The sequence below is a fragment of the Amia ocellicauda genome, chromosome 13 (genome assembly GCF_036373705.1).
Source record: "Amia ocellicauda isolate fAmiCal2 chromosome 13, fAmiCal2.hap1, whole genome shotgun sequence".
NCBI classification, from domain to species: Eukaryota; Metazoa; Chordata; class Actinopteri; order Amiiformes; family Amiidae; genus Amia; species Amia ocellicauda.
In genome coordinates, this window is record NC_089862.1 from 1,404,418 (window position 1) to 1,419,542 (window position 15,125).

At 41.0% G+C, this 15,125-nt stretch overlaps 1 protein-coding gene across 2 annotated transcripts in view; it reads right to left on the reverse strand.

The window, feature by feature from the left end:
• The window catches only part of adam19a (ADAM metallopeptidase domain 19a), a 175,903-nt gene that overhangs the window by 15,733 nt on the left and 145,045 nt on the right, over window positions 1-15,125 (reverse strand). For both annotated transcript variants that reach the window (XM_066719673.1, XM_066719672.1), the window contains exons 14-19: window positions 8,311-8,506; window positions 7,609-7,717; window positions 7,145-7,349; window positions 6,457-6,534; window positions 3,175-3,283; window positions 2,712-2,856 (exon numbers count right to left, since the gene is read on the reverse strand). In XM_066719673.1, coding sequence (XP_066575770.1) covers window positions 2,712-2,856; window positions 3,175-3,283; window positions 6,457-6,534; window positions 7,145-7,349; window positions 7,609-7,717; window positions 8,311-8,506 — 842 coding nt within the window. The remainder of the gene's footprint in view (window positions 1-2,711; window positions 2,857-3,174; window positions 3,284-6,456; window positions 6,535-7,144; window positions 7,350-7,608; window positions 7,718-8,310; window positions 8,507-15,125) is intronic.

Consider the following 15,125-nt stretch of genomic DNA (forward strand, 5'->3'; position numbering starts at 1 on the left):
CTCGCCAGATGGCCGGTAAGATGGCGGACCTCTGGGCACGCTGTAGCGGACCCGGAAGTCGTGGCCAAATCGCGCCCGCTGTCGGTGCCCAGACAGACGGGGCATAAGACTTACCCACTCCAGGCAGGCAAGGTGTGCTGGCCGCAAGCGGCACAGTGGCGGGGGCGAGAGGAGCTCATCGTCGAGCGCACACGCACGTGCACAGGGAAACTTGCAGCAGAGGCGCCAGTCAGTGTTTGCACTGGGGGCATACAACAACTGGAGCGTGGGCCCGCTGCTGTAAGTGCGTCTCCACCCGGCAACGGGGGCACTGCAACACCAACCACACGCAACCTTGCTGTTGCCGGACTGAACACTGTGTATACCAAGCACCAGGTGCTGGATATAGGCCTGTAGGCTTAACCACAACATGTGTGCCGGGGTTTCCGGGGACACCGGGTGACGCGGAGTCCGGGGTCCGTGGGGGCCGAGGGTAGTAGACCACCCGCCGTAGCGGGATTTAAAACCGAGGCACACACGCTTGGACCGGGAGGGCTAGCAGTGCTCGTTCTCAGCAAACTGAGAGGGCGAGATCCCCTACAGCCACAGATGTGAGCTGTAGTGTGGGCGCAAGCTGGCGGAGGAGCACCTCACGCAGGCAAAATCTCTTACGACACACCGCGGCTCCGGCCAGGCAGCCGGGCTGCGGATTTTACTGCCACTGCTAGCGCTCCTGCTGTGGAGGAAAAAGCCCTGTGGACAAAAAACCAACACAGCAAGCAGTCGGAATATATATAGCACTATATAAACATGACTATTATTTTTGAAAAGGCTCTTCTTGTGAAAGAAACTGAAACCGAAAGCGCAGCCGGACCTCCAGTGCACGGACGGGACAGAATCAGGATTAGCTATCAATAATAACTAAACACACACAAGACAGAGATGATGTGTAGTGGAAACGGTGCTGAACAACACTATGAAGTGAGCCAGCCAGCCAAAATACGCAGTTTGAATGTTTTATTACAAACACAAACACAGACACAGAGAGCTTACGTTCCTGAGTCCAGCGAAAAGGCAAAAAGAGGATGAACCTGCGCTGATGTCACGTTTTATAGAACAGGAAGTGGGAAGGGACCTGTTCTGAGTGACGAGCGCCAGGGGCCAATGGCAGCTTTGACAGAGTGACGTTTTGATTGGGTTCCTACGGAAGTGAGCAGAAACCTCCTCCCCCTTGGACAGTGCTTCCAACTTCCAACTATAGCACACAGTCATTAACCCTGCAATGCATTGCACTTCAACACCCCATACAATAATGTATACACTTTTTATGTGCAAAATAATCACTGTGCAAAAGGAAGTAAGTAATAAATATACAATGGCATGTAACAATGTGCAAATAAATCAATGTGCAAATGACCCAAACAGCTCATGATAACATTCAAATATAAACATAACACACATACACACACCAAGAGACAAACACACTGGTAAATGTGTAATGTCCCAACATCTCTCAATGAAATGTCCACCTGCAGCACGTTCTGCAAATACAACAAAATGCTTAAGCTTTTCAGATGAACGATACGCAGTTCTTCTTCCCGGTTAATACTAATGACATCACATGGTAAAGTAATCTCAATCCCATATAAAACAACTTCACAGAGTAAAGGCCAACTCAATAACAGCTAAAAGAAGTTGTATAAAGTCACTGATATAATTCTCTGTAAAGTAATCAGATGTTAATCTAACTGTTCGATGTCTTCTGGTCCAGTTGTCCATTGAATTAATACATTTTTATGACCGGAATCAATGATAAATCGATTAAAAAAACAATGGCTTGGTTTGCTCTTGCTTCCTTATAATTGCCTCCCCACCCCCTTTTAAAGTCTCCAAGGCGGCTACATTGCATCCCAGGATTTTAACTACAGTACAACTTCATCTGTGGTATGGGAAATATACACTGTTAAATTATGGGAACAAGAAGCCAAGATCTATACATTTTCAATACGCTTTCAGTATTATTTAATTTGCAGTAAAATGTGATGATTGAAGTGTCCACATATCACAGTTCTCATACATTGGCATTTGGTCTGGAAATTGGGTCTAATTAAGTGTTTTCCAAGTAGTTTACAATGTTGCTTAATTTCCCCTACCATTTTGATGATGGAAAACAACGAAAAATCTTTTCAGCAGACTTTATAATCATGTCCAATTTACTCTCTCTTGCATGGCTGTCTATCAGTAGATGTGTGGCAACTTTATGGGAACCTGCAAGGTGTGTGCAGGAAACCAACACATTTGTTATAAATGTCGAAGGGGAAACATTGATTACACTAACTGATTTTGGAGTGACAATCAATGAGAAATCAGCCATCAAATCACTTTTATTTTTTGTTTAGTTTTTTTGTTTAGCTTATAATCAACTAGCATTTTAAACATTTGCATGCTGTGAAACCAGGGGCATTTCTCGACTGAAAGTTATAGGGAGGCTTGGCTACAGTGTTTCGTCAGCGGGTGGGGGGGTGGGATGGGATGGGATGGGGTGTGCCGACGGTGTTTTCTCCGCTGTGGAAGTGGGGGTGATGATATTTCATCATCGCAGTGTTGCTTCATAAGTTTTATTTTTAGGGGGGCTGGGAGAAAATATAGGGGGGGCTAAAGCCCCAATAAATTGGGTCTAGCAGCTCATTGTGCAACGGGTGATAACATGTTGCAAATTTCACACTGATTACCTGCTGTCCACGGAGCCCTTGTCCTTCTGGGAATACCACTTGTGGTAGAGGGAAGTCTTGACCTTGTAGCAGTAGAAGACTGTAAGCACTCCTGGTAGGACCACCAGGAAGGCAAAAAGCAGACCCACCACAAGACCCCGCTGACCTGGAAACACATCCACATTTCATCTCTAGAAACACTATGATTGTTGTAAACTTATCTGTGCTTGGTAATGGCAGTGATTATCTGATAAACAGATTTTATTATTTTCTAAAAGGCAAAAGAGTAAAAATAAAAATAAATGCTCCATGATATCCAAAGATTAGATGTCCATTACGAATCTACATTTGACATTTACTAGACTCAACTGACATGCAAGTCAGAGTATCTCAGGCATTCCCTAAACAGTGGTGTTAAATGTGCAAGGCTGGTGTATGAAGGTAACTAACTCCAAGAATCAATACAGTGATTCAGGGGACTTACTGTCATACTGGACAGGCCCGCTGTCCAAACTTCCCCCCAGGCCAGGCTTGTCACAGTATGGAGGAGCCCAACCAGCAGCACAGTGGCAGTTTCTGTTGCTGTTGCACACCTGCAATGAAGGGATGAATGAGTGAAACAAAAGGCATTATGTACTCATATGCAGTCAGACTGAATCTGTATCTGTATATGTATTCAAAATGTACTTGACTGTATTGTCAAGTATAAACAATATATTTATTTTTATATATATATATATATATATATATATATATATACAGTGAGGGAAAAAAGTATTTGATCCGCTGCTCATTTTGTACGTTTGCCCACTAACAAAGAAATGATCAGTCTATAATTTTAATGGTAGGTGTATTTTAAGAATGAGAGACAGAATAAAAACAAAAAAATCCAGAAAAACGCATTTCAAAAAAGTTATAAATTGATTTGCATGTTAATGAGGGAAATAAGTATTTGACCCCTTCGACTTAGTACTTGGTGGCAAAACCCTTGTTGGCAATCACAGAGGTCAGACGTTTCTTGTAGTTGGCCACCAGGTTTGCACACATCTCAGGAAGGATTTTGTCCCACTCCTCTTTGCAGATCCTCTCCAAGTCATTAAGGTTTCGAGGCTGACGTTTGGCAACTCGAACCTTCAGCTCCCTCCACAGATTTTCTATGGGATTATGGTCTGGAGACTGGCTAGGCCACTCCAGGACCTTAATGTGCTTCTTCTTGAGCCACTCCTTTGTTGCCTTGGCTGTGTGTTTTGGGTCATTGTCATGCTGGAATACCCATCCACGACCCATTTTCAATGCCCTGGCTGAGGGAAGGAGGTTCTCACCCAAGATTTGATGGTACATGGCCCCGTCCATCATCCCTTTGATGCGGTGCAGTTGTCCTGTCCCCTTAGCAGAAAAACACCCCCAAAGCATAATGTTTCCACCTCCATGTTTGATGGTGGGGATGGTGTTCTTGGGGTCATTCCTCCTCCTCCAAACACGGCGAGTTGAGTTGATGCCAAAGAGCTTGATTTTGGTCTCATCTGACCACAACACTTTCACCCAGTTCTGCTCTGAATCATTCAGATGTTCATTGGCAAACTTCAGATGGGCCTGTACATGTGCTTTCTTGAGCAGGGGGACCTTGCGGGCGCTGCAGGATTTCAGTCCTTCACGGCATAATGTGTTACCAATTGTTTTCTTGGTGACTATGGTCCCAGCTGCCTTGAGATCATTAACAAGATCCTCCCGTGTAGTTCTGGGCTGATTCCTCACCGTTCTCATGATCATTGAAACTCCACGAGGTGAGATCTTGCATAGAGCCCCAGACCGAGGGAGACTGACAGTTATTTTGTGTTTCTTCCATTTGCGAATAATCGCACCAACTGTTGTCACCTTCTCACCAAGCTGCTTGGCGATGGTCTTGTAGCCCATTCCAGCCTTGTGTAGGTCTACAATCTTGTCCCTGACATCCTTGGACAGCTCTTTGGTCTTGGCCATGGTGGAGAGTTTGGAATCTGATTGATTGATTGCTTCTGTGGACAGGTGTCTTTTATACAGGTAACGAACTGAGATTAGGAGCACTCTCTTAAAGGGAGTGCTCCTAATCTCAGCTCGTTACCTGTATAAAAGATTTCTGGATTTTTGTGTTGTTATTCTGTCTCTCACTGTTAAAATACAACTACCATTAAAATTATAGACTGATCATTTCTTTGTCAGTGAGCAAATGTACAAAATCAGCAGGGGATCAAATATTTTTTTCCCTCACTGTAAATGCGCAGTCTGCACCTGGGGGGGGGGTCTCATTCAGACGGTCACAGATCACTGAGTTTATATCAGATTTCTTTGCAAATAGGCTTGTTTTGTTCAGAACAACCTAATGATTAATCCAGTATATATTATTTGATGTTATATCAAACACAGAGAAGTTCAGATCCAGTTGTGTAAAACTGTTGTGTATTAGTTTTCCATCTTCACATGTTGAGCTCTCTACGGGTATGTGTTGCTTCTACAAAACATGGATGGTCTTATTTTCATCAGTAGACTGGTTGCAGAATATGTCATAATTGTCAATAGTTTCTGAGATTTTGTATTCCTACTCAGACCAAGTATCCCCCCACCCCCATTTCAGAATGTGGAGGTGGGGTAGGGGGAGGTGTAAATGCGGGGGGGGATAAAAAACATTTTTTCACATCAGAGAATGCTTCACATCATTAGCCTTGGGAAACAACACAACAGTGAAGAGTACACATGGGATTAAAAAGAAGCCCACAGATTTGTTGCCCTTTTAAGGGTACCAGAGGGGTTTGTCCGCCTAAGGAGTTTAATTGTGTTAAACAAAATGATTCCATGATTTATTTTTTATCTCAAATTGTTTATTTGTTCTACGCTTTAATTTCAGAGTACCTTGAGACATTAAACTGCGTACATTTCAATAAAAACTGGAACAATTGAGGTGTTCTAAAACTTTTGACCGGTAGTGTATATCAATACACACACACACCTAGATACTAGTGTATTAGTATTAGTATGTTAAGTATTATGTGGAAATGCAGGATACAATTTAGTCTAGCAGACATCACAAAGTCTCCTCTCACTTGCCTTGCTGTTAAATCAAATCGTCTTAGAAGAAAAATGACTTATTGATACCTGGGAAAGTCCTGACAACCACACCCAGTCCAAAGGAAAACAGGCATTTGTGAATCATAAACAAAGAAGGTTTTCCATATATTGGACAAACCTGAAGTGGGCTGACAGTGGTAAGTAAAGGGCCTCCTTTTAAGACAACTGAATCTGAAAAATTGAACAAGCCCTGCTGGAGATTCTGATTTGTTATGATCAAGTGGATGAGGAAAATAATATAGGTTTGGTTAGTTACTTTGTGTACATTTTTGTAAAGTATGCCTTGCAAAACCAATGAAAACAGCACCTCACTGCAAGGGGCAAATGTCTAAAAGACATTCCAGACCTCACTCTTTAATTACCCAATGCATTTGCTTTTGGAAAAGATTATTCATAATTGTAAAAATGGAGTTGTACATTAAAATACAACTCTTTTATCAGCAATACAATTACAAAAACAATAACACTCTTCTGCATGACCTACACATTTATATTAACAATGAAGAATAAGACTGTATGTACTGCATTTCAATCTTTTATGACAGTATAATACACTAGAAATTATCAAAATTAAATTAATAAAAATGTAAAACCAAAATACTAACTGATATAATATCACATTCATTAAAAATAAATACAAATTCAGAAAAATACTTGTATTTACCCCATGATTGTGACACTGGGAGATGCAGCTTTCCAGCTCAGAAAAAGATGCATTCTGACAGCGGCGATCTCGACACACCTGTGAAAAATTTATTTAGTCCTGTTAACAGCTGAATTGTCACCAGATAACAACAAACCCAGGAAACAAACCATGATATCTATAGAAACATGTACATCGGCATCGGTACAGTACTATATATTATATATATTGCCTTTAGTTGTATTTTAAGTTTCGGTTCCCATTGTTTAAGCTAAGTAGCAGGGAAAGCAGCAAAATATATGTTGGTTGACTGAAATGAGAATATAATTCTGTCCACGCAAGGAACATTGATCCTTCACAGGCCACTTGCTGGAGCTATGGTTGATAACCATTTACACAGCCTGCATGACAGGAGCAATAATTTGTACTTTGCTCCAGGCTACAAGAGCAGTTTCTGCAGTCCATGAGTCCATGAACCTCTGGGGATGGGTACCAACCTCTACTTCATGTTGCCTGCTTTATTCATCTATTTAGAAAAAGCTATAAAATAAATATTAATCATGCCAGGCAACAGATATCTTTTCTTACTTTTACAGTTGCCCCTTTTCTCTCTACTTCTGAAAGCATTGATTCTAATGCAGCCCTGACATAGAGACCTACAAAACCTACGTAGGTAGGTAAAACACAACAGCAGCAGCAGTGCACTTGCCTTCCCCTCACCACATTTGGTCCCTGTCATAACGAGCCCTGGGTCTAGCAGGTCACCATCCCCCTCTTGGGTGGTGTAGACAAAGGTCCCTCGACACTTCACCTCCACACCATTGAAGCGGATGGTGGTGTCAATGGGAACAGCATTGGTTCCCTTTGGCTTTTTGGCAGCACTCTGGCACTGGATCTTACCACACTTTGCGTCACTGATTCGGGATAAAAAAAAAAAAAATTATACAATTTTTAAATGGGAATAAGGGTAGAAACAGTAAATAAATGTAGATGTAAATGTAAATGTAAATGTAAATGCAGTTTAGCTTTGGGCAATTTGTAAAACCCAGCAATTCAAGATTTTAGTTTTTTTAATTATCTGCAAATGGAGAAAGTGAAAACAAAAAAACAGGTACAAGGAAAAGCTGAAAAACAAAGGCAAGAGTTAATCTGCACTGAGGCCCCAGAGTTCACCTTTTCTCGCACTTCATATAATTCCCCTGTCCATCCTTCCCACAATTCCCATAGGCATTCCCAGCAGCATTCACATCTTGAAAGCAGGCATCAGGAGCTGGTCGGGCACCTAGATGAAAGACATTGAAACAACAGAATACAGCTCAGTCTTCTGTCAGGTAAAGCACAATACAGCTGCTGCTATTTAAAAAAGACTTAACAATGTACTTTTCAGTTTTCTAAATTGTATAAGATAATTGCAAATACCAAGATAATGATCTTAATTAATTTAAGCAACTTTGAATAATGTTTTGAAGAGGCAAAATTCCGAATTGATGGAATTCTAACATGTTTATGGCAATATATATATGGCCTTCATCCAGCAGTAGATGAATGCAGGCTGACTGGCATAAAAACTCAACACAGACAACACACTGTGAGGAAGTATGATTAAAGAGAGTAAGAGAAAAGGACTGACTGACTACCCAGATAATGACACATCTTTGGCTGACAACCCCACTCTGAAACTGAAACCACAATGAACAACAACTAAGACACTCCTAAATCCTCCAAAACAGCACTGTGTTATACATATATATGATATCTCTACATTGGTGCCAAATTATTAAATGTATTGATCTGTCCTAAATCTGTAGGAAGGTTCAACAAACTGTGGCGGTCCATGCGAGAGATCAGTCTGCCAGACTGAGACTGAATGCCTACCGTATCCCCACAGCTGGAGACACTGCTGCTCATGGGTGAGACACATGCCATTGTAGCAGTATGCATGCCCATAGAGGCAGGAAGAGCCATCGAGTAAGTAGACATTGGAAGGGCAGTAGGGGGAGGCTCCGGTGCAGTACTCAGGCAGGTCACAGGCCCCTGCTGGCTCCCGACACATTGTACCTGCCTGCTTTAACTGCCAGGGAAAAGGAACAAAATATAAACAAAACATCAACTGGAGTCTGGGTCACCATATTGAGCCAGTGTGGATTCAAGCTGCACAAAGTAATTAATTGACTATTCCAGGGGTGGCCAACCCTCTTCCTGGAGAGCCACAACCCTCCAGTTTTTATGTTTCTCTAAATGATCAGCCACTGAATAGCTAGGTAATTTTGACTTATTTAACCAAATGATTGAATCTATGATTGAAAGTAGTTACAGTAACATGTTGCATAGAGCAACAATCAGTAGACACTGTGGCTCTTCAGGACCAGGGTTGACCCAACCCAAGACAATTTGGATGGTGTTTCCAGGGAGGGATCTAGACACTGATTGAAGTGATTGATGCTTGTAAATTAAGAACAGCTGCAAGAGTTTGTGTGAACTTATCAGCGAAATGGGAATTGAAAATGGAAACTGGCCAGGGTAACGAATTCCTGAATTAAATTTCCCAAATGTCTTCTCACACTCAATACAACTTCTTGTAGCTGTTTAATCAATCACCTTGTTCAGTGTCATTCTATACCCCTCCCAGAAGATAATATAGTTGATCATGTTGTGCTGGCTCTTAGCGATAGAACTGTGACAGTGAGCCAGCTACTGTAGGAGATTAACATAATAACATAACATAACATTAAAAATACTCCCTGGCTAAATGATCATATACATAAATGTATAGGACCTGGGGTCCATTCTTCCTACATGGATAATCGGGTTAGCTAGATAAGTTTCAGGATGACTTCTATTTGTCTATTTGTCTAGGATTTGTCTATTCTCCAAAGTGAGCTTAAAGTTCAACCAGCTATGTTATTAGAACATGTCCAGCATCTCAAACCTGCTCCATGGCTTTAAAAACCAAATATTTTGTATATCAGCCTGGATGGTGTCAGTTTTGTAATTTGTGAAGTTTGGATATAAATGGTTTCATTTTATGCACAGTAAGCCACGTTAAGCGTTTTACACTCTCTCCGTTTTGGAGCTTGCAACCAAAAAGTCCTTCTTCTTGCACTAAAAGCGCATTGCCTAATGATTTTTTAATAATTTTTAAATAAATTGGTTCGAGGTGAAGTGTCCCTGTCAATACATTCAAAGGCAGTATTTAATGTTTTGCAACTGGATTGCGCAAGCACTAATTGATGACCCATGCATGACGTCAACTGATAATCCATCTATACCATGATGCATTAAATGAAAAATTTGACCCAAAGTGTACATTACACTCACCTAAAGGATTATTAGGAACACCATACTAATACTGTGTTTGACCCCCTTTCGCCTTCAGAACTGCCTTAATTCTACGTGGCATTGATTCAACAAGGTGCTGAAAGCATTCTTTAGAAATGTTGGCCCATATTGATAGGATAGCATCTTGCAGTTGATGGAGATTTGTGGGATGCACATCCAGGGCACGAAGCTCCCGTTCCACCACATCCCAAAGATGCTCTATTGGGTTGAGATCTGGTGACTGTGGGGGCCAGTTTAGTACAGTGAACTCATTGTCATGTTCAAGAAACCAATTTGAAATGATTCGACCTTTGTGACATGGTGCATTATCCTGCTGGAAGTAGCCATCAGAGGATGGGTACATGGTGGTCATAAAGGGATGGACATGGTCAGAAACAATGCTCAGGTAGGCCGTGGCATTTAAACGATGCCCAATTGGCACTAAGGGGCCTAAAGTGTGCCAAGAAAACATCCCCCACACCATTACACCACCACCACCAGCCTGCACAGTGGTAACAAGGCATGATGGATCCATGTTCTCATTCTGTTTACGCCAAATTCTGACTCTACCATCTGAATGTCTCAACAGAAATCGAGACTCATCAGACCAGGCAACATTTTTCCAGTCTTCAACTGTCCAATTTTGGCGAGCTTGTGCAAATTGTAGCCTCTTTTTCCTATTTGTAGTGGAGATGAGTGGTACCTGGTGGGGTCTTCTGCTGTTGTAGCCCATCCGCCTCAAGGTTGTACGTGTTGTGGCTTCACAAATGCTTTGCTGCATACCTCGGTTGTAACGAGTGGTTATTTCAGTCAAAGTTGCTCTTCTATCAGCTTGAATCAGTCGGCCCATTCTCCTCTGACCTCTAGCATCAACAAGGCATTTTCGCCCACAGGACTGCTGCATACTGGATGTTTGTCCCTTTTCACACCATTCTTTGTAAACCCTAGAAATGGTTGTGCGTGAAAATCCCAGTAACTGAGCAGATTGTGAAATACTCAGACCGGCCCGTCTGGCACCAACAACCATGCCACGCTCAAAATTGCTTAAATCACCTTTCTTTCCCATTCAGACATTCAGTTTGGAGTTCAGGAGATTGTCTTGACCAGGACCACACCCCTAAATGCATTGAAGCAACTGCCATGTGATTGGTTGGTTAGATAATTGCATTAATGAGAAATTGAACAGGTGTTCCTAACAATCCTTTAGGTGGGTGTATATTGGTTACATTTATCATTAGAAGAAACTAGCAACTAAAAATTAAGCCACAATTGTGTACAATTGCGTAATTTTCTATTGTGTTTATCGAAGTTTTGATTTAATCCCAGTCGTGGACGCAGGATTGTGATAAAAGTGCCTTCATTGTAATTTTATTATCATCGTTTGAACTGAACAGTGATATGTAGATCACTACAAAAGACATAATAAAGACTGATTTCATACATATAAAGAGAGAGTGAGAGGTGTACGGGATTGTTGAAAATCTGAACTGATATGTCTGAATACACATTAAATCAGTGGTGAGTGCGTTTCTTTAGCTAGGCACACACTACACACATTTTAGCCCAATTTTAGCCTGATTTGTCCATCCCAACAAATCTGCACTGATCGTGATGACAAGCAGCTTGGTCGGGGCGCATGCCCGGTGCCAGTGATCGTGTAATGTGAGAGGGTCCACAATTCAGAAGTGTAGAATTTAGAACAAGGGAAGACTATACAATGTATTAGTGAGACCTCATGTGAAATACTGTGTACAGTTCTGGGCACCAGACTTCAAGAAAGATATCGCTGCTCTAGAGGCAGTTCAGAGGAGAGCAAACAGACTTATTCCAGGTTTGAAGGGAATGTCCTATGTAAAAACAAAACCAAAACAAACACTGACACATTGCAAAAACATAATATAAAATGCCATTCAATATCAACATATGTTCTCTATGCAAGAACAATAACAAAATTGTTGGTATTGATGTTGGGATGTATGCGATCTTTTGTTGTTATTGTTGTTTTAGTATTTGCAAAAAATATATACATATTGATGCATCGTCTAATTTGTTACATGCAGTTTACACCTTTGTTGCAGTTTCCACTGTACACAAAGAGAAATGGAAGCATGTGAATAAACATATGGAATAGAACCTATGCAAACATATGTCAAACAGACTTTCTTTACATTTGGCTGCAAGAAACTTTTAGACAAATTCGAAATTCGAACAGAGAACCTGCAAGAGCATTTTCAGGTTGTTTTCATGCAAGTATTTTCTTGATTTAATACAGCAAAAATGTGACCAATCCCACTGTATTATTATTATTATTATTATTATTATTATTATTATTATTATTATTATTATTATTACACAACATAAAATAATATCAGTGAAGCAGCTTTCATTGGAAAAACACACTCGCAGCACAGTAAACAAACAATTGCTCAGGTCTTTCATATGATCAAATAATTAATTTTAGAAAATGCAGTAAGAAAAGAATACATAGAAAAGATACATAGCCTCGCAGAGAACTGTCTTGCATACATATACATATATTGGTGTTGTATGAATTTCCTGTATTAATGGTATCCCTATTGTGCATCTAGGTGTACCTCATCTAGTTCATACAGAATGTAAGTGCTGTAACAATAGCAATTGTTCACAACAAAAACTGAGGTTAGAGCAAAATGTTTCAACAACAGACTCTGGAATGCAGAAAGAGTCTGTCATGTTTATCTGTCTTTTTTAATTCTTTCAGGGATTGCTCACAAACAAGTTTTCTTTAATTTAAAACCTGTTCCCATCTGATGAGAGATGAGAGTCATCTTCAAACTCATCTTTGATTTTGTTCTTTGTGTCTGTATGCTTTATACCTGGTTCAAAATATATTATAACTCATTGTAAAAATGATTAAGTTCATGGCATTCAGACAACAGCTGAGCTAAAATATACACTCACCTAAAGGATTATTAGGAACACCTGTTCAATTTCTCATTAATGCAATTATCTAACCAACCAATCACATGGCAGTTGCTTCAATGCATTTAGGGGTGTGGTCCTGGTCAAGACAATCTCCTGAACTCCAAATTGAATGTCTGAATGGGAAAGAAAGGTGATTTAAGCAATTTTGAGCGTGGCATGGTTGTTGGTGCCAGACGGGCCGGTCTGAGTATTTCACAATCTGCTCAGTTACTGGGATTTTCACGCACAACCATTTCTAGGGTTTACAAAGAATGGTGTGAAAAGGGAAAAACATCCAGTATGCGGCAGTCCTGTGGGCGAAAATGCCTTGTTGATGCTAGAGGTCAGAGGAGAATGGGCCGACTGATTCAAGCTGATAGAAGAGCAACTTTGACTGAAATAACCACTCGTTACAACCGAGGTATGCAGCAAAGCATTTGTGAAGCCACAACACGTACAACCTTGAGGCGGATGGGCTACAACAGCAGAAGACCCCACCGGGTACCACTCATCTCCACTACAAATAGGAAAAAGAGGCTACAATTTGCACAAGCTCGCCAAAATTGGACAGTTGAAGACTGGAAAAATGTTGCCTGGTCTGATGAGTCTCGATTTCTGTTGAGACATTCAGATGGTAGAGTCAGAATTTGGCGTAAACAGAATGAGAACATGGATCCATCATGCCTTGTTACCACTGTGCAGGCTGGTGGTGGTGGTGTAATGGTGTGGGGGATGTTTTCTTGGCACACTTTAGGCCCCTTAGTGCCAATTGGGCATCGTTTAAATGCCACGGCCTACCTGAGCATTGTTTCTGACCATGTCCATCCCTTTATGACCACCATGTACCCATCCTCTGATGGCTACTTCCAGCAGGATAATGCACCATGTCACAAAGGTCGAATCATTTCAAATTGGTTTCTTGAACATGACAATGAGTTCACTGTACTAAACTGGCCCCCACAGTCACCAGATCTCAACCCAATAGAGCATCTTTGGAATGTGGTGGAACGGGAGCTTCGTGCCCTGGATGTGCATCCCACAAATCTCCATCAACTGCAAGATGCTATCCTATCAATATGGGCCAACATTTCTAAAGAATGCTTTCAGCACCTTGTTGAATCAATGCCACGTAGAATTAAGGCAGTTCTGAAGGCGAAAGGGGGTCAAACACAGTATTAGTATGGTGTTCCTAATAATCCTTTAGGTGAGTGTAAGTAGAAGCAGTACACTTAATTGTGCTCCTCTGCTTCTTACTTTAATGGAAGTGACAATCAGCAGAAAAGGTCACGTTTAATTTTGCCATACACATATTTTTGCTCCTGTTCTCTAGGACTGGGAACCTGGGGCAGCTATCTCAGACTCCAGCTCTTAAGGCACAAAGATAAGACCCTGTTCACACTTATTAGGCCGGCCCTGGGCCGCCTCAAATTTAGTCCGGCTTTTTTCAGACACCCCGTTCACACTTGCGGTTTTAGGAGGACTAAGTGCGTTACATATGCGTGCGAAAAGGCGGGCCTAATCGAAATGCATGCCAGGAAGTAAACAAATCTGCTCAAACAAAACCAGTGACGCATGACATTACGTCTGCTTAAAGGTGTATGCGATGTGTTTATAATTACAACTTATTAATATTGATTGGATATTGTTCGGTTCTATATTTTATTTGAAAGTAATCTTAACCCTTTGCAGCCGAAGCTTTATAAAATAATTAAAAATGTGCTGGTTCAATGGGGAATCTAATTCATATATGTCCCGTTTCAAATGTGTATCTTCGGTTCTGCAAGTCTAAAAGAACTGTTATGCAATTCACCCGAAAGCGAAGCACCTTTTAGGACATCTGCATTAAATCACAATAAATCGTATGCATCGAAAGCAGGCTCTGTGATGCGTCTATAGTGATATCAGACAGCAGCGCTGTGCACTTCCTGCGGTTTCTGTTTTAACTTTATCTTCCACATTGTAAACAGCGCTTTAATTTCTGCATCGTCCCAGTTGTTACCTCTAACGCTGGCATTTGTGATTGTACTGCTCAGCTCAATATAACTGCATTTCGGATTGGATAGTAAACTATTAAAATGCACTGATTTGAATGGAAACCTGCTTCGGTTAAATTTATATCGTTTTAATGCAAAATTCGGATAATTAATAAAGTTATGGTCCCGTTCACAATTTCACAAGGCTATTTCCACGTGTAAAATGCATACTGTTAAATGTCAGACTTCAATCATACTTAGTACAAGAAAAAACAATAGCAAGTTTACCAGCTACACACTTTTATTTTAATCGACCGAGTAGTTTGAACTGTTTACATTATAACTCATTACTTAGCCTAGACTTTTATAATGTATATAAATATGTGAGCTAGCGAAATGTAACATTTAAGGCTATAGATCGATATGACATTCAAACAATATAAAGACAATACTGTG